Below are 27903 nucleotides of genomic sequence, written 5' to 3'. Positions count from 1 at the left end.
ATTTCTCATAGTTCTGGAGGCTGGGAAGTCCATGATAAGCTTCCAGAGGCTCTATGTCTGGCAAAAGCCTCCTTCCTGGTTTGCAGACAACCATTGAGAGAGAGCAATCATCTCTCAGGCGTCCCTTCCTAAAGGCCACTAATCCCACGTATAAGGGCTCCACCCTCACGACCCAATCACCCTCCAAAAGCCCCGCCTCCAAATACCATCACACTGGGGGTTAGGCCTTTAACACACCAATTTCAGGAGGATACATTCAGTCCATCACAGGGTCCTGGAGGCAAAGTCAGAAGAGGAGTCTCCCGTGTGTCAGGAGCTGCCCTGCCTCAGTCTCCGGCCGTGCTGGGTCACTGGCGGGGGGCACCCGTGGGTAGTGTGGACACAGCTCTGATGTGGTGGTGGGTTCGGAGCACAGCAGCTGGGGCCGTTAGTAGATTACACTTCCCAAATAGGAGAGCTGAGAGGCATAAGTTCAAAGGCCAACACACAGGCCCTTCTTGAGTTTAAAAATGCAAAAATGTTGCTCTCAGCTGAAACCCTCCTAACTTCCACAAGAGGTAAGTGTAGTTGACATCAGAATGCTGATTTAAGTCTGCTTGCCATTCTAATTCCCGGTGTAGATTCATCCTTGACCCTCAGGCTTACAAATATGCAGACCATGCCTCACTTTACTTCTTGCACATATAAGCTAGTAACTCCGCATATAAGCTGGTAACTCAAGGGTAAAGTAACAGGTGCGGAGCGGGGGCAGGGCTTCTGTAATAGACCTGCAAGGAGAAAGATACTCTTAAAGTTTAACAAGTCACAGGAGACTCATTGGCAGGAATCAAGGTCTGACTGTTAGATACTTGCCTGCTACCCCAACCCCAGACACGGCAGAGGAGTCACTTACTTTTGCCTCCAACACACACACTCCTAAATGACAAAATGGAGCTCGGAATGGTTGAAAAACAGCCCTCACAGGGATGGAGGTCAAGTTGGACCCCAAAGAGATGGGCTTTGAGAGAAAAGAGGTAAGGAGAATTAAACTGGAAGGAGGGAGGGAGAGAGAGACAGAGACAGAGGGAAAGAGAGTGAGACAGAGAGAGATTGTGGAAGGGAGGGAGGGTGCGGGCCACTTTGCTCACTGGGGTGTGATCAAGCAGTGTGCTCCCAAGGTCTAGGGCAGGGCCCAGGCCCACGGAGATCTCAGGGGCAAGCTGGAAAGACCAGAGGAGCCATTCCTGAATCTCTATCTCAATGCAGACTTTGTAAGAGCTGGACTGGATCACTTGAACTTGCAGGGAAGGATGATGGAACGTTTTCCAAGATCCTACATGGGCTTCACAGGCTAGATTGTTCTGCCCTGGATGGGACTGCCCCCCACAGCTCCGGAAACAAGGCTACGTTGGAGTCAACCAGGTAGTTGGAGAAGCCATTTATCCATGTGCAGGCTTTGACAAGATTAAGGAAGCTGTGCAGTTGACCTGGGGGGAAGCTTAAGAGACTGAGGCCCAGTGCACAACGTTGGGATAGAAAAATTTCAGGGCACCTGCGTGGCTCAGTTGGTTAAGCATCTGACTCTTGGCTTCGGCTCAGGTCATGATCTCACAGTTCCTGAGTTCGAGCCCCTCATCTGGCTCTGTGCTGATGATGTGGAGCCTGCTTGGGATTCTCTATCTCCCTCTCTCTCCCTGCCCCTCCCCTGCCTGCTCTTACTCTCTCAAAAGTAAGTAAACTAAAAAAAAAAAATTTTTTTTTAATTTCTTGATTGGAAAGAAGAGGTTCAGGACCCAAAAAAGCTGGAACCCATACGCAGTCATACACCACAGCGTGTTCAGTCCTGTGCACCCTCTGTTGGACACTGTGTCCCTGGCTTGCTTCTTCTTATCCAGGGCTCTGCCTCCCGGAGGTGAAGTGCCTGGGCATTGAGATTTGCAGAGCAAACCCAACCCGCTGCTGTTTCCACTTTAGACCTTTCTAAAGACAAAAGCCCCATTCGGTACCTCAGCGAAAGGATCCGTATCTCATGACATGTAATATTTACTTATTTACTGGGTCAGAATCCTACTCCACCGATGCCTGCTTTCTCTGCGGCCCTACTGCCCGAGAAGGCAGTGTCCGTAGGCGCTCCGCAGAGCTATAAATACCCCGTGAGTCACTCCAACAGTGTGGCTTGAAATGGTGTCCCTTCACTTTCCGTTGAGGAGGAAGAGAAAATAGTTCCAACATATGGCAACAGTATTTTCCTATTTTCCAGGTCTATTCTAATATTTCTAATTGTAACTTTGGGGTTGTTAAAATTTTCTCTCACTGGCAGATAGTAAGTAAGGACAGAGTTTAACTCAGAAGTTCAGGAGACCTCAGATCTAGTCCCTCTTCCCCCAAAAGTCTGGAAATGGGGTGCTGATTAACACAAAAAGCTCATGGTGAGAAGAGAAGCGTGTTTGTCCAGATTGTAAAGGGGAAGACCCCTCACGTAGTGCCCACCCGAGGGGATGCGGGGGCACTACCATTTTGCCTGCCCAGCCCTAGTCTTTTCTTGGGCTTGCCTGCTGTATTAGTCAGGTTTCTAGGATGGCAAGTGGAAATAAAACCCAATAATCAACCAGTTCTAGTGAAATGCAGTAATGTAGTGGCTCAAGTAACCAGACTGGGAGCAGAATAGGGCTGGGCCATTTCAGGAGTGGCTGGACCCAGGGACTGCAATGCCATCAACATTCTTGGTTGCTTGTCTCCTCTCTCCCTTCTGTGATTGCCCCAGTTTTGTTTTTTTCAGATTAAACTTTTCACGAGACATAGTAGGGGACACAGCCACTAGCAGATCCCAATGCATATCCTCAGACTTCCTGCCCAAAGAAGAAAAGGGACCTTCTCTCCCAGATCCAGGTAAAAAATTCCTTGGAGGACAGTGATCGGCAGGGGTTTCTATGCCCATTCCTGGGACCAGTTTGTGGTATGGAGGGGCAGGGAAATACCATGAATGTAGTCAGGAGGGCAGAATCTGTTCATAAAAGAAGACGGGGCTGGGCAGGGTGATCAGATGTGTCCTATATCTCCCTTCTTCTGAGAACTGTCTCTTTCCTTCCACCCAGAGGGAGCCATCCTGGAAGGCTGCCCCATCCATCACTAGACATACGCACGTGCTAGTCCACCAGCGTCCTTTCCCAGGAGTTTAGAACTGGGGCTCGGAGGAGCCAGCGCAGTCTGCGGCTTGCTTGTACTGAGAGGCTGTTGGAAGGGACATTTCTTCACTTCCAATGGGAGGTCTGGGAAAAAAAAAAAGGAGCCAGGGCACCAGACAAGAGGAAGAGGAAGTGGCAACTTACAGAGGGAAGTAGATGCCAAGGGCTGAGCATTGTGATGGGATTTGTATCCTGGCTCCAGTGATTCCTGGTGTCCAGCCATTACCACGGTGCCAACTCGATGCAACGCTCTTTCCCTGAAGGAAGCTCAAATTGCACTCCTATTCCTTGTAATTAAAAGCACTCTGATCTCAATCTTCCCTTAAAAAACAGCCACAACCCCAAAGTGCTGACATACAGCACAACAGCATGGTTAAACACACACACACACACACGTGTGTGTGTATGTGTGTGAGTTCTGGCGTCAGTTTTCCTCAAATGAATCCGAACTCTGCCTGGTATTAACTCCATGATGTCTCACAAGTTACTTGACTTCTGTGTGTCAGTTTCCACACCAATACAAGGAAATATTAACAGCATCTGCATCACGTAGGGTGGGAAAGAACTGTTAAACCCTGTAGAACACAGTGGCTGGCATGTAAAACCCGCTCAATAAAGCTTAACTGTTATTCACAGTAGGAAAGGGCAGGAGTGTCTGGGAGAAACATAATCATCTCTTTAAAGATCAAAGAAGCAAACCATGGCAGATAACTTCCCATAAGCACACTTTCCAGCCAAGGATCATATTCCCAGCTTGTTAGATGTGCGATGTTGAAGCCTCCAGCCACCATTCCAGATGCTTGGCTGCCAATACAGAGGAGGGATAAATTTGCTCTAAGTGAGCTTTGCTACAAAGCTTGTATTGGGACATAAGGATGATACCCACCTCAGACACTGTTATTTTTAAAATATGGAATCTGGGTGTCAACATATACAGAAAGTAGACAAGCAGACCTGCATGTGGCTTAGCCTGGGTATAGAATCTAGAAATTCTTTATAATGAACTTTTCCTGCAGTATCCGCACATAGGCAATCACAACAACACAGAAGAGAATGAAAAAGAGCCAGGGGATAAAAATGTCAAGCAACCCATGTCTATAAGGGAGCATGATTATTGTCACACAAAAAAAGTGGTATTTGGAGGGATCATCAGCATGTCTGAAAACCTATGTAGGCTGGCTCCTTGGCCACCTTTGGTTTACTCTGGTAGCTCCTATGTTTATACAGTAAACAGTTAATGCAGCCACATGGTTACCTTAGCTTACTTTCACTTTCAGTGATCTAATTTTGGGAAGAGCTGGAGAAGAGTGGAAATAACCAAGTGTTTTTTTTTTTTCTTTTAACAAGAGATTATATTTTAGAAAAGAATAAAAGCAAGAAGGAAAAAGAACAGGAAGGAGTCAAATCTCCCTGGCACCGCCTTCTGGCCAGCCCACTTTTACTTTTATTCCTGACAGTTGTAAATAACGCATATTCGCATCTCCCTTCCTGAAGAGTGAGCTCTGTGAAATTCAGGATCCAAGCCGGGGCATCTGTCTGCCACATAGGGCTCACCTCTGTGGCAGACCCACACTAGGACCCAACTGTTTGCACTTGCTGATTGGAAGATAACGGGGATCAGAAAGGCCTAAAGGAGAAGGACAAGAGGTAATAAGACAGTTGTCTGAAAGCTGGACTTGGAAGTCCACAGGATTGGAGTAGCACTAAAGAACCTCACGGGTGTGGTGTACAGGCTGATGGTTAAGGTGAAAGTCTCCGGAAAGTTTTTTTTTTTTTAACATTTTTATTTACTTTTGAGAGAGAGAGAATGTGTGGGGAAGGGGCAGAGAGAGAGGGAGACAAAGAATCTGAAGCAGGTTCCAGGCTCTGAGCTGTCAGCACAGAGCCGGACGCAGGGCTTGAACCCACAAACTGCAAGATCATGACCCGAGCCAAAGTTGGAGGCTTAACCAACTGAGTCACCCAGGCACCCCTCTGAGAAGTTTTTAACAGCATAAATGCTGTTATGTTAAATCTAGTTGTACTTTGCTTCGGTGATACTAAGCTTTACACAAAGAAGTTTCTTTGGTGAATGATGCCTCTTCCACTCCTCTGTGAGCAAATTTGCACTGCTTAACACACTACAAGAATCTTGGGATATTTTATATACACTTTGAGGAAGAAGTGGTTTTGTACACACGTGTTCATTTCTATAACTTTCTTGCAGACAAAGCACATACAAGTGTAATGTGTAATAATTGGAAAACACATATAAGACATAGAAAAAAAAACATTAACATAAAAGTGAATCAACTATACTCACAGAAAAGACAAAAACACCCAAAATGCCACTGCCCAGAGTTAGTACTATCAGCATTTTCATATATTACACTCATCGATTAAACAGCCTTCACTGAGCACCTAATCCATAACAAGTTTCCTGCTCTTGCTGGCTATAATGTTGAGCAAAAAGAGACATAACTCTTGCCTCAGAGTCTATAGTCTGGGTGTGCAGATGCACCTTCATCAAATAATGATATAAATACACGCAAAGCTCCAACCGTGATCACTGCTATAAAGGAAAGGTGCATGCTCTACACATTCAATGCAATTCCAATCAAAATTGCACCAGCATACTTCTCAAAACTAGAACAAACTATCCAAAAATTTGTATGGAACCACAAAAGACCCCGAATAGCGAAAGTAATACTGAAAAATAAAACCAAAATGGGAGGTAACACCATCCCAGACTTCAGCCTCTACTACAAAGCTGTCATCCTCAAGACAGTATGGTATTGGCACAAAAACAGACCCATAGACCAATGGAACAGAATTGAGAACTCAGAAGTGGACCCAAAAGTATACAGCCAACTGATCTTTGACAAAGCAGGAAAGAATATCCAATGGAAAAAAGACAGCCTTTTTAACAGATGGTGTTGGGAGAACTGGACAGCAACATGCAGAAGAATGAAACTAGATCATTTTCTCACACCATGCACAAAAATTAACTCAAAATGGATAAAGGACCTGAACGTGAGACAGGAAACTATCAACACCCTAGAGGAGAAAGCAGGAAACAACCTCCTTGACCTCCACCGCAGCAACTTCTTACTTGACACATCCCCAAAAGCAAGGGAATCGAGAGCAAAAATAAACTGTTGGGACCTCATCAAGATTAAAAGCTTCTGCACAGCCAAGGAAACAACCCAGAAAATTAATAGGCAACCAACGGAATGGGAAAAGATAGTTGCAAATGACATATCAGATAAAGGGTTAATATCCAGAATCTATAAGGAACTCACCAAACCCCACGCCCGAAAAACAAACAACCCAGTGAAGAAATGGGCAGAAGACATGAACAGACACTTCTCCAAAGAGGACATCCAGATGGCCAACAGACACATGAAACGATGCTCAGCATCCCTCCTCATCAGGGAAATACAAATCAAATCCACACTGAGATACCACCTCACGCCAGTCAGAGTGGCTAAAATGAGCAAATCAGAGAACTCTAGATGCTGGCGAGGATGTGGAGAAACGGGCACCCTCCTGCACTGTTGGTGGGAATGTAAACTGGTACAGCCCCTCTGGAAAACAGTGTGGAGGTTCCTCAGGAAACTAACAATAGAACTCCCTTATGACCCAGCAATAGCACTGCTAGGAATTTACCCAAGGGATACAGAAATGCTGAGGCATAGGAGCACATGTACCCCAATGTTCATAGCAGCACTCTCCACAATAGCTAAAACATGGAAAGAGCCTAAGTGTCCATCAACAGATGAATGGATCAAGAAGATGTGGTTTATCTATACCATGGAATACTACATGGCAATGAGAAACAATGAAATCTGGCCATGTGTAGCAACATGGATGGACCTTGAGGGTGTTATGCTGAGCGAAATAAGTCAGGCAGAGAAGGACAAATACCATATGTTTGCACGTATAGGAGGATTAGGAGGAACTTGACGGAGGAACAAGGGGGAGAAGAAGGGCGGAAATGGTGGGGGAAAGGGAGAGAGGCAAACCATGAGAGACTCTTGAATGCTGACAAAAACTGAGGACTGATGGATGTGGGGGGGAGGGGGGGATGGGCATGGAGGAGGGCACTTTGGGGATGAGCACTGAGTGTTATGTAGAAACTAATTTGACAATAAACTATTTGTAAAAAAAAAAAAAAAGGAAAGGTGCATGTGTAGGAGGGAGACCTGGCCTGGCTGTGAAGGTCTATTATGGGAAGGTTGTGAGGCAGTGATTACTGAGCTGAGAATTCACTCACAGGAATCGATTCGGAGAAATCAGAAGGGAAGAGTGCGCACAACACAAGCACAATAAGTCCAAACGCCCTGCTGTGGGGGGAAGTATGGTGAGTGGAAGTGAGTAAAAGGGCCTAGGGTGGCTGCAATGTGTATGGGATAAAGCTGGTGAGTTAGGGAGAGGGCACACCTAGCAGAGCTTAGCATCCTTAGTTTAGAAATTATATCTTCTATTCATTTGACAAATGTTGCCTATGAGGAGGCAAAGATGCACTTATTTGACATAAATTGGATTTATACCATACACTGTTTTTATTAGGGACTTTTTTAAAAAGTTTATTTTGAGAGAGAGAGTGTGTGTGCATCCATGAGTGAGCACAGGGAGGGGCATGGAGAGGAGAGAGAATTCCAAGCAGGCTCCTATCAGTCAGCATGGAGCCTGGCGTGGGGCTCAATCGCACAAACTGTGAGATCATGATCTGAGCTGAAATCAAGAGCCAGACGCTTAACTGACTGAGCCACTGAGGTGCCCCAGGGACATTTTTTTTGAACAATACATATACACTTATTTAACCCATCTCTTGTTGAAAATACAGATGGCTCCACATTTCCCACTATTATGAACAGTCTTGGGACAGATGTTTTGTATATTTGTCCAAATATTTAACAAAGTTTCTACAGGCGGAATTGCTGGTTCCGCAAGCGTGTTAACATGTTTTAATAATGATCTCATCTGGAAAATTAACACATTCAACTGTCAAGATGTGATGCTTTGTGATGCTCTGGTCTTCTGAGGTTAGTACCACTGTTGCGTTTGGAGGCATTTTTGGTAACTTTCAGAAAGCTGCTGTCTCATTTTCCTCAGAATGTGAGAAAGTCCCTTCAATTTCTGCTTCTTCCTTGTCCTTTCCACAAATTCAGATCACTGACTGCCAATCTCTAACAAGGCTGTTAGAAGCCTGACTGACCTACTCTGGGCTCCACAGGAGAGGCTTTTTTTTATCTGTCGCAGAAGAGGCTTCCACTGGACTTGAGAGGTTCGAAGAGAAGCCCGATTCTGATACTCTTTTCCTCTCCCGTGGCCTCTACTTTGTCCAACTCCATTTTCATGCAGGGAATTCACTAACTTGTTAAAGGCAAATGGAGCTCAGGTGATTCTATTATAGACTATTTCCATTCTGAAATGACAGATGTCATCTTCTCAAGAAACTATCTTTCACGTTCAGTATCTACTGGCAAACTGACCTTTCCTCTTTCAAAGACTTGTTTACGTCCCCACCCTTAGATGACCTTCTAAAAACCCATTTACTGTTGGATCATTGATAATTTCTAGGCGTCTAATCTTTAACATAGCCTATCTATTTACGTTTTTCTTTAACCGGTCTTTGCATTTCAGGTCTTCATTGTAAAACAAAACAAAACAAAACAAAAACAACCTGTTTCTAAGGGCAATGGGACCGTCTTGCTAAAGTATAATGCAGCCAGGCTTTGGGTAGGCGTCGGAAGATACTGGCGGTCTAGGTGAAGTTCGCTTGCAATGTACCAGGTAGAGTGTACACTGCATTGCATAGGTTAGTCATATCTTCACTTATGTTATCTTATTTTTAGGTTATTCCTTTTAATCCTCACGGCCACCCTGGAACGGAGATATCATCAGAGGGCCCGTTTTACAGATTAGGAAATTGAGGCTGAAGGAGGTTGCCGCTCATCCACAGTCACTCAGCTACTAGGTGGGGCATGGCTCCCCCTTCTGCTTGTAAACGAGGCGGTGGAGAAAAGGGAGGCAGGCCAAGATAAAGATAAATCGGGGGAGGGGGCGGGGGAAGGAGGAGGCAGCGAAGTTAACTTAAACTAGCGGGCCGCTCCTTTCCGCCAACACCTAAAACTCCCGCGTAGCCCGCACGCCACCCAGCGGCCGCTTCCCTGCTCCCTGCGCTTCCGGCCTCGGGAGGGCGTCAATTCTCAGCGCCCCGCGTCGCCCCCGGCCTCGCGCGTGCGTGTGGCGTCAGGCGTCGGGTGACGAGGCGGGTCTTCCGGCCCTGACCCAAACCATTTCCGGCGGGAGCCGGAAGACAGTCCGGGACGGCACTGGGGGGCGGCCTGTGCGTGGAAGCGAGCTCCGGACCGCCGGCCTTCCCGCGCCCGCCAGGCGCCGCATGCTGCGGGCCGCGGCCGCCAGCCCCCGCTCGGGTTCGCGGTGCTGAGGCGCCGGGGCAGCGCGCGAAATGTCGTCGGCCCTCCGCGCCGCCGACTTCCCCCGCTGGAAGCGCCACATTTCGGAGGAGCTGAGGCGGCGGGACCGGCTGCAGAGGCAGGCGTTCGAAGAGATCATCCTGCAGTGTGAGCGGCGGGCGGGCGGGCCCGGGGAGTGGGCGGGCGGGTCCGGGGAGCGGGCGGGAAGCCGAGGCCGAGCGCCGGCGACGCCCACGCGCCTTGTGGCCGCCCCAGCCTTGTCTTTCGGATCTTCTCTTGCACTTGAGACAGGTTTCCTACTAAGCCGTGTGTCTCCATGGGCAGGCGCGGCTAGTGCTTGTGAATCCGGCAGCCACGCTTCGTGTGCCTGAATAGGCTCCGGAAACGGCCCGTTTCGGGCCTCGTGTGATGAAACGGCCCCTGCCTTTAAGCATTAACTCGCACAACTTAATATTGTTCTCTTGGTGTAATGAAATGTTCAGCTCTGGGGGTCCTCAGATCTCCGGCCTTGACTCCACCTTGGTGTTCTGTAACCGTTAACAGGTTTTGAGTCTTACTGTCCCGGTGGGACATCGTAGTCTTTACTGTTACCGAAAACTTCAGTACGAAATTAGTGGTTTTCTCCTCCCTCCACGCCTCTGTACAATTTGAGTACAAAAGTGTTTGCACTCTTAGATGCGTCCTAACGAGCAAATTTCTTTGCCCCTTTCCCAATTTTACCAAACTGATGACACGTTTGGGGGAAGAGATGGGCACTTTTCCCTCTTACGGTTCCATCTACCCCTTGGAGAAAAGTCTGGAGTTAGTGATGAGGTTCAAAGTAATAGTAGTCATCTGTTACTGAATTCTGATTGTGCTAAGTCGGTGAGTCCCAGTCTTATGTACACCGTAGTATCACGTGGATCTTTTAAGAGTTAAAAAGCCCAGGCCAATTAAATTGTAATATTTAGGCGTGGGACATTGGGATGTGTGGTTTTTGACGGTCCCCAAGTATTTCTCACGTGTGGGCTACTTTGAGTGCTGTGGTAAATATGTGGCAGGTGTTATTTTGTCTTCTCGAGAATTCTATGAGGCGGGTCCTGGCGTTGCCTTAGGAAACTCGGGCTGGGAGAGATTCAGTTAACTTCTCTGGGGAGGCGGGCAGATTCGAATGCGGACATAATGGCTCCTAACTTTTTTGTTCTTCTCACCGGAGCCCCCAAGAAATGACCCTTCTTTGCTTTCACCGAATCCACCGTCTTAAAAACGATGGGAACAAAAGGAGGTGATGTGCTGTCATAGGGATTCCTTGTCCTCCAGGAGATCTGGCTGCCAGAAGCACAGGAGACCCTTCCCACTGGAACGCACGTGGGTTACTTAAAGTCAGGTGGTCAGGTACTCCCTAGATGCTTCCTCTTAAAAGCTAACGCACACCGGAAGTTACACTGGGCTGGAAGTCTGACTTACTGAGCTTTTCACTTACCTTCCTGAGTCTGGTTTGCTGCGTCTATAAAATGGGGGCAGGGCTTGTCCTGTCTGCTTCATAAAAGCTGTGTATGTAAAGAAAGCCATCTACATAATAGCCTATAAACAGAACCTGCTTGTAATTGCGATTGACAGAGATTGATTTTTGCATTGAAAATGCACATTTTGATGGCGAGGGTGGGGTGGGGATGTAGGAGGAAAGTCCGAAGGAGACCATCCTCAGAGAGGGAACCCATCATTACATAGAAGCGCGCGCCTGAGGGGCTAGGAGCCCCGACTGAGAGGAGAGGCAGAGGTAGTTAGGGGGCCAGAGAGCAAGACAGCCTTTGCCTGTTAGTTTTTTTCTTTGACATCGGGGAGGTCACTTCCAGTTTGCTTGTGGAACACCTTCCGCTCCTTCTTGCCTTCCCAGGACAGTCAAGTTCAGTTCCTGCCTCTGAGCCTAAAGAGAGAGATGAAAAGAGACTGTAAGCACAGGTGACAGCTTCCCCTCAGCTGGACCTTTCTCTTTAGTGAACTTTGAGGCAGGATCCCTATGGGATACCTCCTGTCCTTTTTTTAAGACCTGACAATCTTACGGCACCCAGCTCTGCTGCGACACTTCAGAGCCCTCATTCGAGCCCTTTGACATGAATGAACACCCAAGGTTGCCATCACTTTTCCGTGTTCTGCTGAATTGATGGATGAAATTAATCTAGACCAAGAGTATTTCTGTTTCTGCCCAGGAGTTCCATTTTTCACACGTGAAGGAGAAGTGGGACTCTAGGCTTTTTTAGAAGAAAGCTAAGCCCTTCCAACAGGAATGTTCACTGGTGCGAACCCTATCGAAATTTTGTTCTAGAGCATTTCTAATCTCAGACTTCTAGGATTTGTGACGACCCCCATCAAACTTAGCTATTCTGCAAGTGTCCCATGATCAGTCACTTCTTCTGCTCCGTGCCCCTTCCCACCTAGTCCCTGTGTGACCGTCATTGCTAACTACTAGTCATTTGAATTCCTGCGCCCAGTCGCATTTGTTACTTTTCAGGAAGAAAACGCCGTTTCTCCCTTAAGTTCTCTGTTCTTGTGTTCTTGACACGTGAGCATCTTGCAGCCAGTCGCCTGAGCTAGGAATTTCAGGAGAATCTTTGACTTTTTGCTGATAAATCTTGGTTCCTGTCATTGCCTGCTTTTTTTTTTTTTTTAAACTGTTATTTCACCACTGCCGGTAAGAAAAGGTCTGAATTTTTCATTCTCTTTATGTGTTGGTTCCAACTTTGATTTCTAGTCGCTTTACCAGATAACTCTTATCACCCTCACCTGTAAAGCCATCCAAGCGCTATATGAGGGAAGATTACTCTTCTGTTCCCCTTTATACTTGACCGTCTGCTATACTTGAGCTCCTTGAGGTCAATGACTTTTCATATTTGTATCTCTAGTACCCAGGTCTAAAAACTAAAATTTCCAAGTGTAATAATAAGGTAAAGCTCTTTCATATTGCTTAGAGGCCCATAACATTTCATTTTTCCATTGTATTCGGTTGTGGGTTTTGGGTTTTGTCTGTTCTGTCTTTTTTTTTTTTTTTTTTACTCCTGAGATAAAAATAAGTCAGTGGGGGACATTCCTGCAGGGAAGTTTCCATAGGTTCCTTTGGCTGGGTTGCTTGTGCTTAGGCCAAGAAGCATTGAAGGAGTGTGTGTTCCTGGGTTTTGGACACTTGCTACCATTGCCGTCTAAGTGCAGTCCTTAGGACTTTTGAGGCCTAGTGAAAGTGAAACCTATCTAGTCATCTTCTGGTTATTTTTTTGGTTCAGGTCTTTGTAGGATAATAAGTCGTAATATGGTGTGCATTGTTACCATAAGTATTTTTTCTTCTTTTTTAACAGATAACAAGTTGCTAGAAAAGTCTGATCTTCATTCGGTGCTGGCCCATAAGCTACAAGCTGAAAAGCATGACATCCCCAACAGGCATGAGATCAGGTATTTCGGAACTGTCCCGTATCTTCAACTAAAACGTGTCTCCATTCAGTTGTCACTGCTCATTTAGAGGTCAGTGGAGTACAGTTTCTGTGCTCCAGCTTGTGTCTGCTCCTTTCAAATGTGACCTTCTGAAGCCAAGTAACTAAAATCCTCTTTGGAAGGTATGTGCCCACCCAGAAGGCTTAACAGTAGGTGCTGTGAGCTTGAGAAATTGCTCAAGGCGGGTAAGTGGGCCAGTTCCTCCTTCAGCCTCTGGGCTCACTTTTTCTGAATAATCATATCTGTAAGCATTCTTGAGCAGATTTACATAGAACTTGTTAATACTGGATTACATACTGGTGCATAAACATCTAAAGTGCTTTGTATACGGTACAGGTCTGTTTGATCCTTTTCAGTTCACTGGATTTCAACATCTTTTAATAAAGTGTGAAATTAAGCTAGCTGGTGGCAGCAAGCTTTTTTTTTTTTTTTTTTTTTTTTTTTTAAGAAAGATTAGGAGAAACCTGCATTCTCCATAGAAAGGATAAGGATTATTTCATCAAACACGCATATATGTCTTCATAATGGGGAGTTTGATACGTTTGAGTTATTCATGTAAACTGTATTTCTTTTTGAGGGGCATGGTCCAAAAGAAATCTAATACCCAGACTTTATCAAAAGCAGTTTACCATAGAATCATTCTGTAGTCTTACTATCTTTCTCCACATTTGTCATGTTTGCGTATTATATATGAGGGTTCGTATGGGAACATTTCCCATTATCACTCTAAAATCCATATGCTTTTTTTGCATATTGGTTAACATTTACCGACAAAAACAAATTGGTAGTAATTTAGCGATTTTCTTAAAAACTAGGCATGTGGAGGCGTGGCTGAAGTTATTTATCTCTGTAGCTAAATCTGCTATAGAACCATCCGCCATCCATGTGTCCTCATCTCCCGAGATGGTCTCCTGGCAGACCAGAGTGGACAAGAGGAACAGAGTGCCCAGCCCAGCTCTGTCCTTGCTTAATAATAAACTCAAGAGATGCTGCCTGACTATGGCCCGGGGAGGAGGGGCCCTACTGTAGCAATTAAAATAGTTGCAATGTGGGGCACCTGGGTGGCTTAGTCGGTTAAGCGTCCGACTTCGGCTCAGGTCATGATCTCGCGGTTCATGGGTTCGAGCCCCGTGTCGGGCTCTGTGCTGACAGCCAGCTCAGAGCCTGGAGCCTGTTTCGGATTCTGTGTCTCCCTCTCTCTCTCTGACCCTCCCCTGCTCACGCTGTCTCTCTCTGTCTCAGAAATAAATAAAACATTAAAAAACTTTTTTGAAAAAAATAGCTGCAGTGTTCTGGTCAATTTGAGGTGTAGAAAATACCATTTTACCTTTTTCATCTAAATTCCATCAACTGAAAACTTGTAATATTTTGCTTCTATCAGGTTAGATTCTTGGTGACTATATTTCTCTATCCTTTATTAGTCATCCAAGCTGTTTGGGAAGGTACAATAAATATATAATAATTTTTTGGCTTACTATATTTGTAATGGTAATCTAATTGGGGGTCCTTTCTTTCCTACAGGCTGGAGCCCCTAATCAGGCCTCTCCTCCTGACTGCCTTGTTTCTATTAATGGTGTTCGTATTTTCCACAAGTCATCTCTGATTCCTTTTTCCCTCAATATCTTGCCCCGCCTCTTTGGTAGTCACCCACACAGGCATGCTCATTCTTCACTCACAGCCTCTTACGAATCTGTCCCTTTGTCCAGTGGGGAGACCAGCTCAGGGTGGTTTCATAAGGGTATTTACAGAAGATGAGCCTGGTCATTTCCTCCTGCCTTCTGTCTCTTCTTAAATTCTTCCTGGCTTGTCCCAGTTATTAGTAAAATGCTATAGCCTTTGCTTAAAAAGCTTTATCTAGGTCAATATATGAGTCCCTTCTGAAGTGTTTTAATCCCAAATAGGTTAACGTTAAACTTCTTAGCCCAGAAATCATTCATTCCGGTCTTTTTTTCTGTGTGTGCTTCCTGGACCGCAGCATCGGGCAAGTGTGAGAAATGCAGGCTCTTGGGTCCCCCACCGGACCTCCTGTTTCAGAAACTGGGGGTGCAGGGGTGGGGGTGGTAAGGCCCCTTATCTATAATTGGGTGATCCTGAGAACCACTCCTTTAGACCATGGTTGCACAGGAGTCCTTGTCAACTAGCCGCATCACCCTATGGGTGCAATGAGTGGCCTGATGCTAGCGCCCTAGAAAAAGGGACTAGTGTTACATTTGCATGTTGCACATTGCTTTGCATTAAAATAAGAGGATTTGGTAAAAATAATTTCTAAGCCTTCTGCCTCATTTAGGATGGTTTCTTATAAAGTGGTCCCCTTTCTAATCCCTTAGCTTCTACTTCACCAGCTAATATTGGGGAAGTATTAAGTTGCCTCAAAGAATGAGGTATTAGGATGTGCTTAGAACATGTGATAGAAGTAGCTTTAGACATCAAAGGCGAAGTTAGGAGGGAGTATTGTGCTGCTCCCCATTCCCTCTAGGTTTATTACAGGGCAGATGGAGGAGGCTCTTCTCCCCCTCCCTACAGGGGCTGCTGTCCTACTTTTCCAGCGTCTTCCTCTTCTCCATCTTGTGCTCTTCCTGGACGATGGTTTAAACGTCTGACTGTCATCTGATGGTTCTCATCTGTAGCTGCAATGGAGACCCCAGTCCTGATCTGAAGACACGCAGTTCAGTCACTTGCTGTTTCTGAGAGGGGATGCAACCCCCCTGTGAAGTCTCCAAAACCACATCAACCCTGAGAGAATCTGAACTCAGTTCTGTGGTTTCAGATAATAATCTGTTTGCTGACAGCTTCTACTTGCTTGCTTCTGGCTCGGACCTCTTTACCTGACGAGCAGACTCTGACACCCAGTTTCCACTCTGCACACCCGCTTGGGTGTCCAAACTGCCCTCTTCAGGCCTCTCCCCAAGCCTGCTCCCCCCCAGTCCTAACCGTCTCAGTAGGTGGCACCTGCGTTTCAGCAGTTGCTCCCAAAGCCTCGAAACCCTGTCTTTCTCTTTGACTCCACAGGCAAGTCCAAGGCAAATCCAAGGACTCTCTTCAAAATGGATCTAGGCTCTGACCCCATTTCACTCCTTCCGCTGCTACCACCTTGATCTGAGCTGGGCTGTGTAATAGCCTGTTAACTGGCTGCCCTGTTTCTGCCCCTGCCCTCCTGCAGTCAGCAACCGTAGCTGAGCTTCTAAAGCATAAGTTACTCCTCTGTTCCCAACACAACAGCGGCTTCCAGTCATGCCTAGTAAAAGTCATGGTCCTTAGTGGGGTCTGGGAGGCCCTGCATGATCTCCCCACCTCCTCCCTGACCATCTTCTCTACCCTCCTGTACCAGGTGGTGAGGGGGTCCGCTCACATTTTCTCCCCACTGCACCAGCTGTGCTGCTGCCCCCAGGCCTTTCCAACACTTGACGTTTCTTCTGTGCATCAGGCCCCAGTCCCCGGGGCCTTGGATAGCTTGCCCCTCACTTCTCTTCAGTTGCCTCTCCGAGAATCCTTCTTCGAGTGCCCTGCATAGAATGGGACCCCCTTTGCTGTGTTCCCTTCTTCATGCTTACTTTCTCTTCACATCTGACCACCTGACTTCACGTATTTACTTGTTCATCGTCTGCTCTTAACTATTTATCAATTGCACGAGGGGGCGCCTGAGGGGCTCAGTTGGTTAAGCATCCAACTCCAGCTCAGGTCATGATCTCACAGTTCGTGGATTTGAGCCCCGCATCAAGCTCTGTACTGACAGCTCAGAGCCTGGAGCCTGCTTCAGATTCTATGTCTCCCTCTCTCTCTGCCCCTCCCCTGCTCACAGTCTTTTCTTTTTCTCTCTCTCTCAAAATTTTTTTTTCAGTTGTGTGAGAGCAAAGCTTTGTGTTCATGTCCTCCTCCCCAGCTCTGAGGTCAGTGCCTGGCATGAGTGCACCTTGTCTCCTCCACTTTCCTAAACTTCATCTGGAACCCATGCCTTGTTCCTGACATGACCAGTGTTTGGGTTGTGGCTGGTTTATTTTACCTACCACGTGTCTCATGTTTACTACCTTCTAGAACTCCATTTGCTTAGAGAAACTGAACCGCTTTACTGGTTGTGTTGTCATGTACAGGTTCAGAATTCTGAAGTTACTGTTCACTGCCTGATCAAGGAGGTTTGGGGTCTGATTTTTTTTTTTCCTTCCCTCTCTGTTTTGCACATTCTCTTCATCTGCCTGGTTTGGGGATTTAGTCCCGGCCACGATGGCTCATGGAATGATAGTCAGCTACAAGAAATGGCCCAGCTGAGGATTAAACACCAAGAAGAACTGACTGAATTACACAAGAAACGTGGGGAGGTACCGATAGCCGCTCTGCATCTGTCCTCTCCTCTGTGTGGGCCCCGAGGTGGGGAAACAGGCAGGCAGGCCACCAGAACTTGCACTAGAATTTGTGGGCTGCATGTGCCATCGGTCTGTCTCTGAGACCGCGGCATCGGGAAAGGTGAGGTCTTCCCCTCCACCAGCAAAGGGTGACCCCTGAGATAACTGCTGGTCGTCACACTTGCAGGTGGCACGACAGTTACAGTGGAGAAACTTTGGAGGAGAGAAGCCTAGTGCTTGTTCTACCGAAGGTCTAGCTAATACCTTCCTAAAGCATTTGACAGCGAACCCTGCAATTTCAGAAAAGTTCATTAGAAAGAATGGAAAAGTCCTGGGCTGTGTTTATCCTGGGTGGCGGTCTGATGGCAAATTATGAAAAAGTACAAGTTATCAGTTCGGCCCAGTTGATCATTTTGTCAGCTGAGGTGTTTGAAAAGGTGGCTGACGGGGTGGGAGGTGCAGACGGGTGTCCTCAGCAGGAACCTGTAGCACTTCTCGTCCGCCCACGGCTGCTGTGGGCCGGAGGGAGCTCACGTTGTTCCCATGAGTGTCTCCATCGGCCCTTCCGCTCCTCCCTGCCACCCAGCTCGTTTCTTCTTGGTGCCTGGGCCCAACCCCACAGGCACCTTTTCTAAAGTAACGCACTGTTGTTTGCTTTCCAGCTGACGTTCTGAAATCTCTCCCTCTTTCCCCTGCAGCTAGCTCAGTTGGTGATTGACCTGAATAACCAAATGCAGCAGAAGGACAGGGAGATGCAGATGAATGAAGCAAAGTGAGTAGAGGCAACTCCTCCGGGGCTGGTCATGGGGGCACATTTGTCCTTTTACGGTTGGCCAATGGGCAGGGCCGGTGGTGATGGCTGGTGGATGGGAGCCACCCCGGGCTCAGCAAGACTGTCATTTCTTTGCATGCACAGCCTGCCTCCTCTAACGGAGACGAAGGCAAGGACGGTGCTCTCAGTCTCCCAGGTTCCCAGCACACCTCTGAGAAGTACCCTTGACCCTCGTCTATTCCCAAAGCACTCATGACTCTCCCTGCAGGCACTGCATATGACAGTTGGTGTCTTCTGTGGTGGGGATGGGGCCAGCATATGTGGGTGTGTGGCCCTTGGGAACAGGCGTGAGTTTGTGGGCAGGATTACTCTTGATCAGGGAGAAGCCTGGGATTCCCAGCCCTGGGACATTTGAGCTGGAGGGAACCCTGGCTTTCATCTGTGCCTTTTCCCCTTGCTGTGCAGACAGGGGTCTCCAGAGGCTTAGAAAGGCATCTTTGCTCCATGAATGATAGAGCTGATGGAATGTGTAGAATTTCTAATTTTTTCAGCCCATTAACTGCTCTATTTAGGCTTCAAAGCTTCCTCTAGGGATTCTGCTTTTGTAGTCATTCACCATGTGGATGAATTTCACATTTCACGCTAGGTGTTTCCTCTCCTAATGGGCTTTTCCTGGAAGCCACTGGGGCTGGGCTTGCGGTGGACTCTAGGGAAGAGTCCACCATGGCACCTGGAGTGCTGGCCGAGGTGACTGTTGGTGGCCTCTGCTCCCACAACTCAAGCACTCAGCCAGGGGCTGCGGCACAGGGCTCTTGCATGTACCAACCCTCCTCTGCGTGTCCTGCTTTCAGAATTGCAGAATGCTTGCAGACCATCTCTGACCTGGAGACGGAGTGCCAAGAACTGCGCAGCAAGCTTCAGGACCTCGAAAGAGCGAACCAGACCCTGAAGGATGAGTACGATGCCCTGCAGATCACGTTTACTGCCTTGGAGGAGAAACTGAGGAAAACTACTGAAGAGAACCAGGAGTTGGTCACCAGATGGATGGCTGAGAAAGCCCAGGAAGCCAATCGCCTCAATGCAGAGAATGAGAAGGATTCAAGGTAAGACATCAGTCCCGTTAGTGGTTTCCATTTTTGGTAAAATAGAACCTAGTTCTCTGAGAAGAAAAAAACAGACTGGTAGCTCTGATGATAGGGGACGGGATGAGACAGCCAGAAAACACTAGTAAAGTTAGAAATAGCGGTAGTGGATATAGAAGGGATCTGCACTACTAGAACACTTTTAAGGCTGAGCAGAGGGTTACCTTCCAAAAGCGTTTTTCACCCGTACATTTTTTGCCAGTTTCTTTCAGTTTTCTAGGAGAAAAGCTAATTCTTTTTTCTTTCTTTCTTTCTTTTTGTTAATGCTTATTTATTTTTGAGAGAGAGACAAGAGTGTGATCAGAAAAGGGGCAGAGAGGGAGACACAGAATCTGAAGCAGGCTCCAGGCTCCGAGCTGTCAGCGCAGAGCCCCATGCAGGCCTTGAACTCATGAACCATGAGATCATGACCTGAGCTGAAGTCAGATGCTTAGCCAGCTGAACCACCCAGGAGCCCCAGAAAAGCTAATTCTTGAACAGTATGAGGTAAACCAGAATTAGAAAAAGCTTGGAATTTCCCCCACCCCTAACTTCATAAAACTGTCCAGACCTGTACAAGGTTCTTACTAGTATACAAGAAGGCTACAGTGTAACCTCACATGAATATAGACAGGAAATTCCTAAGTCAGATTTCACTGGTACCTTTTTTTTCCTACTAGGATATCCCAGGAATGAAAAGATGGTACATTAGGAGACCAATTAAATCTATCACTTTGAATGGCAAACAGCATGACCAATTTAGTAGATCCTAAAAATGCCATTTGCTCAGACTCTGTTCCCAGTCCTGATAAAAATCCCTAAACTTGGAATAAAGGCTTTTAATAAAAACACCTATCTGCAACCAGTAGCGGATAGTGTGCTTAATGGGGAAGCCCTCCATCCCAGACACCAGGAGTCGGTTTTGGTGGTGGGAAATGTGTGTTGACAGTTCCCACAGAGAGTTCCTCACACATCAGAACTGGACAACTTAACACAAGGCGCTAGGAGCAGGGGGTGGGGGATAGGGGGTCATGCACATCCATGACTTTTCTTAGAAAGCCTGAGAAAAACTAGCAGTAAGTGTTCAGCAGAGCTGGGAGCAGACGATTTTAAAGCCCTGGGTCAGTAGTTTAGAATTTGAAAAGGTTGTTGCAGTTAATCCAAAAGAATGAAAATAGGAAAAAGTCTTAAAAAGTAATGATTGCCAATCCTACCAAATAATACGTTCAAGTAGAGTTCAGAATCAATATAAAAACTGAAACCATAAGGTAGAAGTAAAACGTGATTATATGCTATTTTATGAAAAATTCATGAATAACGAGGACTTCCTAAACATAAAAAAATAGGACTGTATAAAACGTTTAGATTTCTTAAATCAGAGAACACAAAGAATCAGAATCAGCGGGACACATGATCATCAAATAAATCTGATGTGGGGTTGGATACGGAACAGGCAATCCCTCTGGCAGATGTGAAGCGCAGGGAGCTCACGAAAGCACCGGCGTGCGTGGTCAGTAAATCTGGCATGCAGGGCTGTTGGGAAGAAAAGCGCCTTCATGTTGTTCACGGAAAGCCTGTTCCACCACCACCTGAAGGGCACCTGGGCATGACCTGAATAGCATTACTACTTTTTGGGCTTCATCCTGAGCTAGTAGTATGGAGACTTGGTCACAGATGTTATTTTGTGACGCCACCTTACTTGTAGTAAAAGATAAGCAACGTAGCCCTTGAGGGAGAAATAAATAGGGGTATTTTCATACAGTAGAATTTTACAAAGTCATCTAAAAATACATGTTTTAGGAATACTTAGTGACACGGGAAAATGCATAAAATTAATGCAACCAAAAATAGGATGAGAAGTGTTTTCATATAGCATCTAAAATTTGAATGAAATCAAAAGATTAAAAGGAATTAGATGGTTAATGGTGTTTAGTTCTGGGTGGTGAGAGTGTAGCTTTTGTTTTCTCTTTTTATATTTTCTAGGTATTTTCTAGCTTTTTAAAGTTTTCGTTGTACTAAGAAAAAAATGAGCTATCCTTTTTGATTCTGTCTAGTTTACTTTTTTTAAGTAATCTGTACACCGAACATGGGGCTCGAACTTACAACCCCAAGATCAAGAGTCACATGCTCTATAGACTGAGCAAGCCAGGTGTCCCTTGTGTTTACGCTTTTTTTTTTTTAAATATTTATTTTCAAGACAGAGACAGAGTGCCAGCTGGGGAGGGACAAAGAGAGAGACAGGGTGCCAGCCGGGGAGGGGCAGAACGAGAGGGAGACACAGAACCTGAAGCAGGCTCCAGGCTCCAAGCTGTCAGCACAGAGCCCAATGCAGGGCTCAAACACACAAGGTGGGAAATCATGACCTGAGCCAAAGTCAGACGCTCAACTTGACTGAGCCACCCAAGCGACCCTCCCTTGTGTTTACTATAAGTAAAATAGCTTGGCCAATGTTGTGGAGTCCTTAGGCAGCTTGAGGGTGGTGAGCTCACCGGGGTCCCCTGGATTCATAGTGCTGCATGTTGAACACCTGCCCAGGGAGAGGCAGGCGGGATGAGGAGGTTGGTCATCACAGCGGACAGGAGAATAAGACAGACTTCCTGTTGAGATGGGACGAGAGCAAATTATGTGTCTGCTCTAGTTCCTCCCTTTGGAATGTCTTCCTAGGGATATGTGCCGGGGGCATTATCTGATTGCATAGGCGGGGCCTGGGGTTTCTTTTCATTACTTTGCTCAGACTTTACTCCTTAGAAGCTTTCCCTCCTTCCTGCCAGTCCCCAGGTTAGATGTTCTCCTTCCAGTAGCCTTTGTTTACCTGATAGCATGGCCCATTCCACGTTTTCACTTACCTGTTCACATTCCGCTGAGGTCTGTCCTCATGGTCAGGCACAGTGGCTGTCGTGTCACACGCACTTGGGGAATATGAAAGAGGGAAGTTTGGTTTTGGCCCTTCCAATGAAAGCCGGGCTGCCGGTGTTCTCTCCTCCCTGTGACCTTCGGTCTGTTCTGCATCCCTTGCTTGCAGCAGGTGCCTTTCCAGTAGAGAAGGATCACACGCCCCACATCACCACTCTGGTTTTCTCTCAAAGATAGCTCGCAGGTCGTCTCTTCCATCTAAGAAAATAATAAACTTTATTTGTCATTTGTCCTGTTTTCATCTTCCAGGTAGAAAATTAAGAGTGTAATGCACTTTCTTAAGCTGCATTCTCATCCCTTCCCAAGATTCAGATATGCCACCCAGGGGACTTTTCCCGGTTTTGAGAATTAGCGCTGTGGCAGAAGCTTTACAAAGAATTCCAGCAGAGTTCTTGACTAGGGCTTGATAGCAATGCTAGAATTCTGGATTGGAGGGACCTCCACATTAAGGGTAAAAACCACAGAGGACGAACTTGCCATGGAAAATAAAATGACGCCCAGGTTAAAAGTTAGGGAGGTCTTGAATTTAGGACGTGGGGAAAGACAAGAATTGTTCTGAGAAGAGGAAATCAGACTCAACTGCTGACCACATTAAATTTTGTCTGCAGCCGAGATGTCTGTGTCCAGTCCTGGTCAGTTGAAGCTGTGTTCGTTCTGACAGTTCAAGATTCTCATACCTCAGTTTCCTTGTCTATAAAACTGCTTAATTTCAAAGCATCATTAACAAGGATTAAACGAGTTAAAATCTGGAAGTAAAAATACCAAGCCAGGCAGAAGTAAATTCTCAGTAAATCTTAACTGTTACCATTCATGCTTTCAGTACATTGCTGCAGAAAGCCAGCTCTTGACCACGACTAACCCCTAATAAACCTGGTGTACCTTTCTGTCCTGAGAGACCCTGGGTCATGACGGGCAGGCTTCTCCTTGCTAGACTGTTCACTGCCTTCTCTAAGAACATAATCCCTCTTCGGGGCTTTGCTCTGCAATCCTTTAGAGTAGGGTTCCTTACTGATGTCACTGGAGTGGGTTTGGGACTTTGATGTCTTTCCCCAGGGCAGTTATGTTATTTTATTTTTTAAGTAATATTTATTTGGAGAGAGAAGGAGAGAGAATCCCAAGCAGGCTCTACACTGTCAGAGCCAAGTGCAGTATGGAGCTCAAGAACCATGAGATCATTACTTGAGCAGAGAAGAGTCAGACACTTAACAGACTGAGCCGCCTAGGCGCCCCTAGGGCACTGGATGTTCAGATGTGATATTAGAGCAGGTGGTTTATTGAGAGCCAAAACCCTGTGCGGTCTTCAAGCAGATGTAACTAGTGGGCTTTGTTTAATAGGCGGCGGCAAGCCCGGCTGCAGAAGGAGCTCGCAGAGGCCGCCAAGGAACCTCTACCCGTTGAACAGTAAGTAGAGCTCTTCCCATCAAAACTGTGCTGTTAGTCATTTGATCCACTCTTTTAAAATGGGTTTGTAATGTTATTTCTGTAAAATCATGTTATGGATTGTAGAAAGAACTGAAAGATTTAAGGGAGCCGATAGAAACATCCTGGTTACCTCCCAGGAGGCCCCTCCAATGTAGGCTCCTGGCCAGCCTCGAGTGCGAGGTCCGACTTCCTGCACCCTGAACAGATGACTGTCTACCGCTTTCCTCTGGATACTTGGATCTGTTTTCTACCCCTTCATTGGGCCTGTCGCTGTGGATCACTGGGCTGGAGTTCTTTGTCTTGCTCTCTGTTCTTAATTGTGACTCCTGTGAGAAAGAAAGGTGTTCATACCAAGGTCCTGCTTTAGATTTAGAATATGTACATTTCTTCTGTACTCCCAGATGCGGAAAATAAATCTCCAGTGTATTTTCCTGAAACCACAAAAAATGATTGACCTAGAAATGACGCCTTACGGAAGCCATTTATGTTGCTTCCTGATTGCAGCCTGAAGAGGTGGCTGGGTGTGACATGACTTGGGTCCCGCCTGCTGCCCAAGATCTCATAGAACTGAGCTGAGCAAACCTAACCCAGGAGTGTTTGACTGTAGAGGCCCGCTCTTAGTCTCTGTGCTTCCCACGCAGTGGGATTTCTGGAGCAGAGGACATGTCTATTTTGAAGAGTTTCGATTACCAGTTGTCACAGTCTGGTATTTTCTTATGGCCCTGGGCCTTTGCACAGTCTGAGTGTCTTCACGTGTGTAGTATCTGAAAGTATTCACAGAGGGTCAGCTCACGTTTGCTGCTCTGTTGTCGCCCTTGTGTGAACACGAGCGGCTCCCCCAAACCACAACCGCTAAGGAAAGAAAGGCTGGCCTTGTTCTCTTCCTTCAGGCTTGCCTTTGTTCTCCCCGATGTCCTGGCCAAGACTGGGGTCAGTTGCATGGAATCCTAGAATCAGAAGCCAAGAAAAGTACATTTACTTTGACTTGGTTTAACTTGCTTGGTAACAAGTTAAGTATATGTTTACATAATCCAGATAATTAATCGCAGAAAAATCTTGTTTTCAAGTTCTAAGGAGTCCGAACATCAGGTGATAAGGTCTTGGGTTGTTAGGTTTTATTATTTTATTTCCCCAAGAAGATTGCAACTCGGGAGGCGGTCATTAAGACCAAAATAATTACTTGCCTTCCCCTGATCCAGGAAGGGGCGGGGAGGGGAACTCCAGAGGTGCTTTGTGTGCAGTGGGATCAACAACAGTGCATTTCTATGGTTTGATTATTTGGTGTGAAATGTGATGGACTGACTCCCGAGATGTCAGAAGGACCAAATGTTTGAACACAAGCACAAAATACCCAGAGTCAAAAATGAATTGTGTTTAGCTTTTGCTTTTCCGTTTATTATTGTGAAAGCAGTATTTAAACCCGATATTAATGCAGCCATTGATTTCATTGCTCTTCCAGTACTTCCTTATTCCCCTGGGTCTCCTCCCTACCCTGCCCTTTTCTTGTACTCTGTACCTGTCCCAGCTGTCCTCTGCGCCGCTCAGCCCATCTCGTGGGACTCTTGGGAGCACTCTAGTCTGGTGTGCAGGAGCCCTTCAGCTGTGAACCAGACTTCTGGAAAGACTGTCTTTTGGCACTGACATGTCATTAAGGACTTACTAAACCATTATGTCATTGCTTTGTAAGTGAGAGCTGTGTTCACAGCTCAGAGGATCAAAAGATCACTTTTTTTTTTTTAATGTTTTTATTTATTTTTGAGAGAGAGCATGAGCAGGGGATGGACAGAGAGAGACACACACACAGAATCTGAAGACAGGCTCCAGGCTCTGAGCTCGAACTCAAGAACCATGAGATCATGACCTGAGCTGAAGTCAGATGCTTAACTGATTGAGCCACCCAGGCACTCCCAAAAGATCACTTTTAAAGTTATTTTCTGCAGCAGTTCTGGATTTGATTTCAACAGGTTAAATGTTTCTTTTAGCACGTTCAGAGTGCGGCCGCTCGTGGTCCTCCAGAGTCCTTGGCCATCTCTGAGTCGCATAGGCTGTGACCAGGCAGTGGTGCCGACGTTCATAGAGCAGACCCGCCTCAGAGCACCTGGTTAGCGGAATCAAAGACTCGGCCCCTTGCCTTTCTTTCCAGGGATGATGACATTGAAGTCATTGTGGATGAAACCTCTGATCATGCCGAGGAGACCTCTCCTGTGCGAGCCATCAGCAGAGGGGCCACGTAAGTGGACGGGGTGGGCCAGGAAAGGAGAGCTCGAGCTACGGTCTGACAGCACCTTTGTGGCCATGACACGAGCAGCCTAATGCAGCCAGGCCCCTCACTGGAGCACCTGGCCCCCCTGTCATAGGCGTGGACAGTGCGGGCTCCTGAGTGTCCCCGTCTTCCTCAGGTCACCTCTTTTTTATTTTTAATTTTTTTTTTAATGTTTTGTTTATTTCTGAGAGAGAGACAGTGTGAGCAGGGGAGGGCAGAGAGAGAGGGAGACACAGAATCTGAAACAGGCACCAGGCTCTGAGCTGGCTGTCAACACAGAGCCCAATGCAGGGCTCGAACCCACGAACCATGAGATCATGACCTGATCCGAAGTGGGACGCTTAACCGACTGAGCCACCCAGCCACCCCTCAGGTCACCTCTCAATGAGAGATAAGCTGTTCCTTAGTGCTGCCACCAGCTGTGAGGAGAGGCAGAAAAGAGTGTAGTGGCTTCCTGCAGGAGGGACAGGGACATCTTGTGGGGCAGGGTAATTGTTTAGGTCAGACTTTTTACTTCTTACTGGGTTCCAGGGGTTTTCTCTTTGCTAGAGCAGGACTGAAAGGGTGGGGATCGGTTATTTACGGACACTGTGAGGTCAGATCGACTGTGTCATTGTCTAAGGCCCTGTTTCCAGGACAATTAATGTGTGGGAACCTTGTTTCTTTTAAAACTTTGAAGCTGGGACCTCCCTTCTACCTTCCCACTGTTTCCTGGTGGTTTGCTCCTCTGAAGGGTTTCTCGGCTGGGGTTTGGGGACTCCATGGGAAACATACTCCCAGATGTCTATTTTTGTGGGCTGTTTTTTATTGATGAATGATTTGGGCAAAATGTTTCTAAGGTTTAAACCTATGCTCCCCTCCTCTTTAGTAAGCGACTCTCGCAGCCTGCTGGAGGCCTTCTGGATTCTATCACTAATATCTTTGGGTAGGTTAGAAAACCTTCACCTTTCCTTGTTAATGTGTGTGTGGGTGTTCATAAGTATTGTACAGGATTTATCACCATTTTTGTAATGTACACCAAAGTTTCAGTGGTGCTGAGTAGACAGATGCTTTAATTTCAGCTTTTCACTTAGCTTCTTCCTTTTCTCCTCCATTTTCTTTTTCTTGCTCTCGCTGCGTGCTGACCTCTGGCCCTTCCTTTAGTCTGTCCGAGTCTCCCCTTTTGGGACATCACCCTTCTGACGCTGCCAGGTGAAAATACTACCCTCTCTTGGCCCGGCATGCGAGCGTGGCTCCTTGATAATCATGCTGATCACTGCTTCGTGCCGATCACCGCTTTGGCTCCCCCTGACCCCGCCCCCACCATGGTTGGATGTGCACGCGCACCCGGCAGCTGTGCATGCTCCTTGGAGCGCTTCAGCCTCTTGAGCGGGTGCTAGGTTGAGCTCTACCCAGCAGTCACACTCTCATCCCTCCCTCCTTTGGCATGCATTCGACTCCACTTGACCACCGTGTACACCAAGGGTGATTGCAACTAGGCATAGAAGTCATCCCACAAAAATACAAACGAGCTCCCTGTGAGTGGGCAGTTACAGTATGTTGAAAATGTTTTATAGTAGTTCATTGACTGGGAAGCAATAGTTTGGGATGGCTTTTCAGTGTCGGGTTTTGGAGTCTATGAGTTGGCAAGCAAGAGAGTGCAGGTATGTGCCGGAGATCTCTCCAGGTGTCCTGTGAGGGTGCTTCTGATCGGGTGCATCGCTCTGTGCTTTGAAGAGTCTAGGAGGCAGAAGAAGCCACTGCCAAAAGTCATCTGTGAAGCCCTTCTGGGCGTTTGGTGGACATTAAGCCCTGTGCAGTGCTAATAGTTTCCTTTATGTTACTTCTTAGGAGGCGCTCTGTCTCTTCCTTTCCAGTTCCCCAGGATAACGTGGATACTCATCCTGGTTCTAGTAAAGAAGTGAGAGTGCCAACGACCGCCATATGTGTCTTTGTAAGTAAGGTTTAACCCTAAGTAAGGTTTAACCCCACTCCCCACAAGCTTCGTATGGTAACAGAGCCTGACAGTTAAAGGATCCATTCTG

At 46.8% G+C, this 27903-nt stretch overlaps 1 protein-coding gene across 4 annotated transcripts in view; it reads left to right on the top strand.

Annotated features, from left to right (window-relative positions):
* Positions 1-9469: 9469 nt before the first annotated feature.
* Positions 9470-27903, top strand: part of ATG16L1 (autophagy related 16 like 1) — a 35720-nt gene continuing 17286 nt past the window's right edge. Inside the window, exons 1-10 of one of the 4 annotated variants that reach the window (XM_039234549.1) lie at positions 9470-9736; positions 12919-13012; positions 17259-17364; positions 18087-18160; positions 19012-19263; positions 23530-23595; positions 25760-25846; positions 26748-26804; positions 27023-27070; positions 27710-27812. In XM_039234549.1, coding sequence (XP_039090480.1) covers positions 9622-9736; positions 12919-13012; positions 17259-17364; positions 18087-18160; positions 19012-19263; positions 23530-23595; positions 25760-25846; positions 26748-26804; positions 27023-27070; positions 27710-27812 — 1002 coding nt within the window. In that variant the 5' untranslated portion in view covers positions 9470-9621. The remainder of the gene's footprint in view (positions 9737-12918; positions 13013-17258; positions 17365-18086; positions 18161-19011; positions 19264-23529; positions 23596-25759; positions 25847-26747; positions 26805-27022; positions 27071-27709; positions 27813-27903) is intronic. The other 3 variants (XM_039234546.1, XM_039234547.1, XM_039234548.1) reach the window with 3 other exon arrangements.

The sequence above is a fragment of the Hyaena hyaena genome, unplaced genomic scaffold, assembly GCF_003009895.1.
Source record: "Hyaena hyaena isolate Hyena2069 unplaced genomic scaffold, ASM300989v1 scaffold_86, whole genome shotgun sequence".
Taxonomy (NCBI): Eukaryota; Metazoa; Chordata; class Mammalia; order Carnivora; family Hyaenidae; genus Hyaena; species Hyaena hyaena.
Note: the sequence above shows the minus strand (reverse complement) of the source record. Positions and strands in the feature narration are given on the sequence as shown.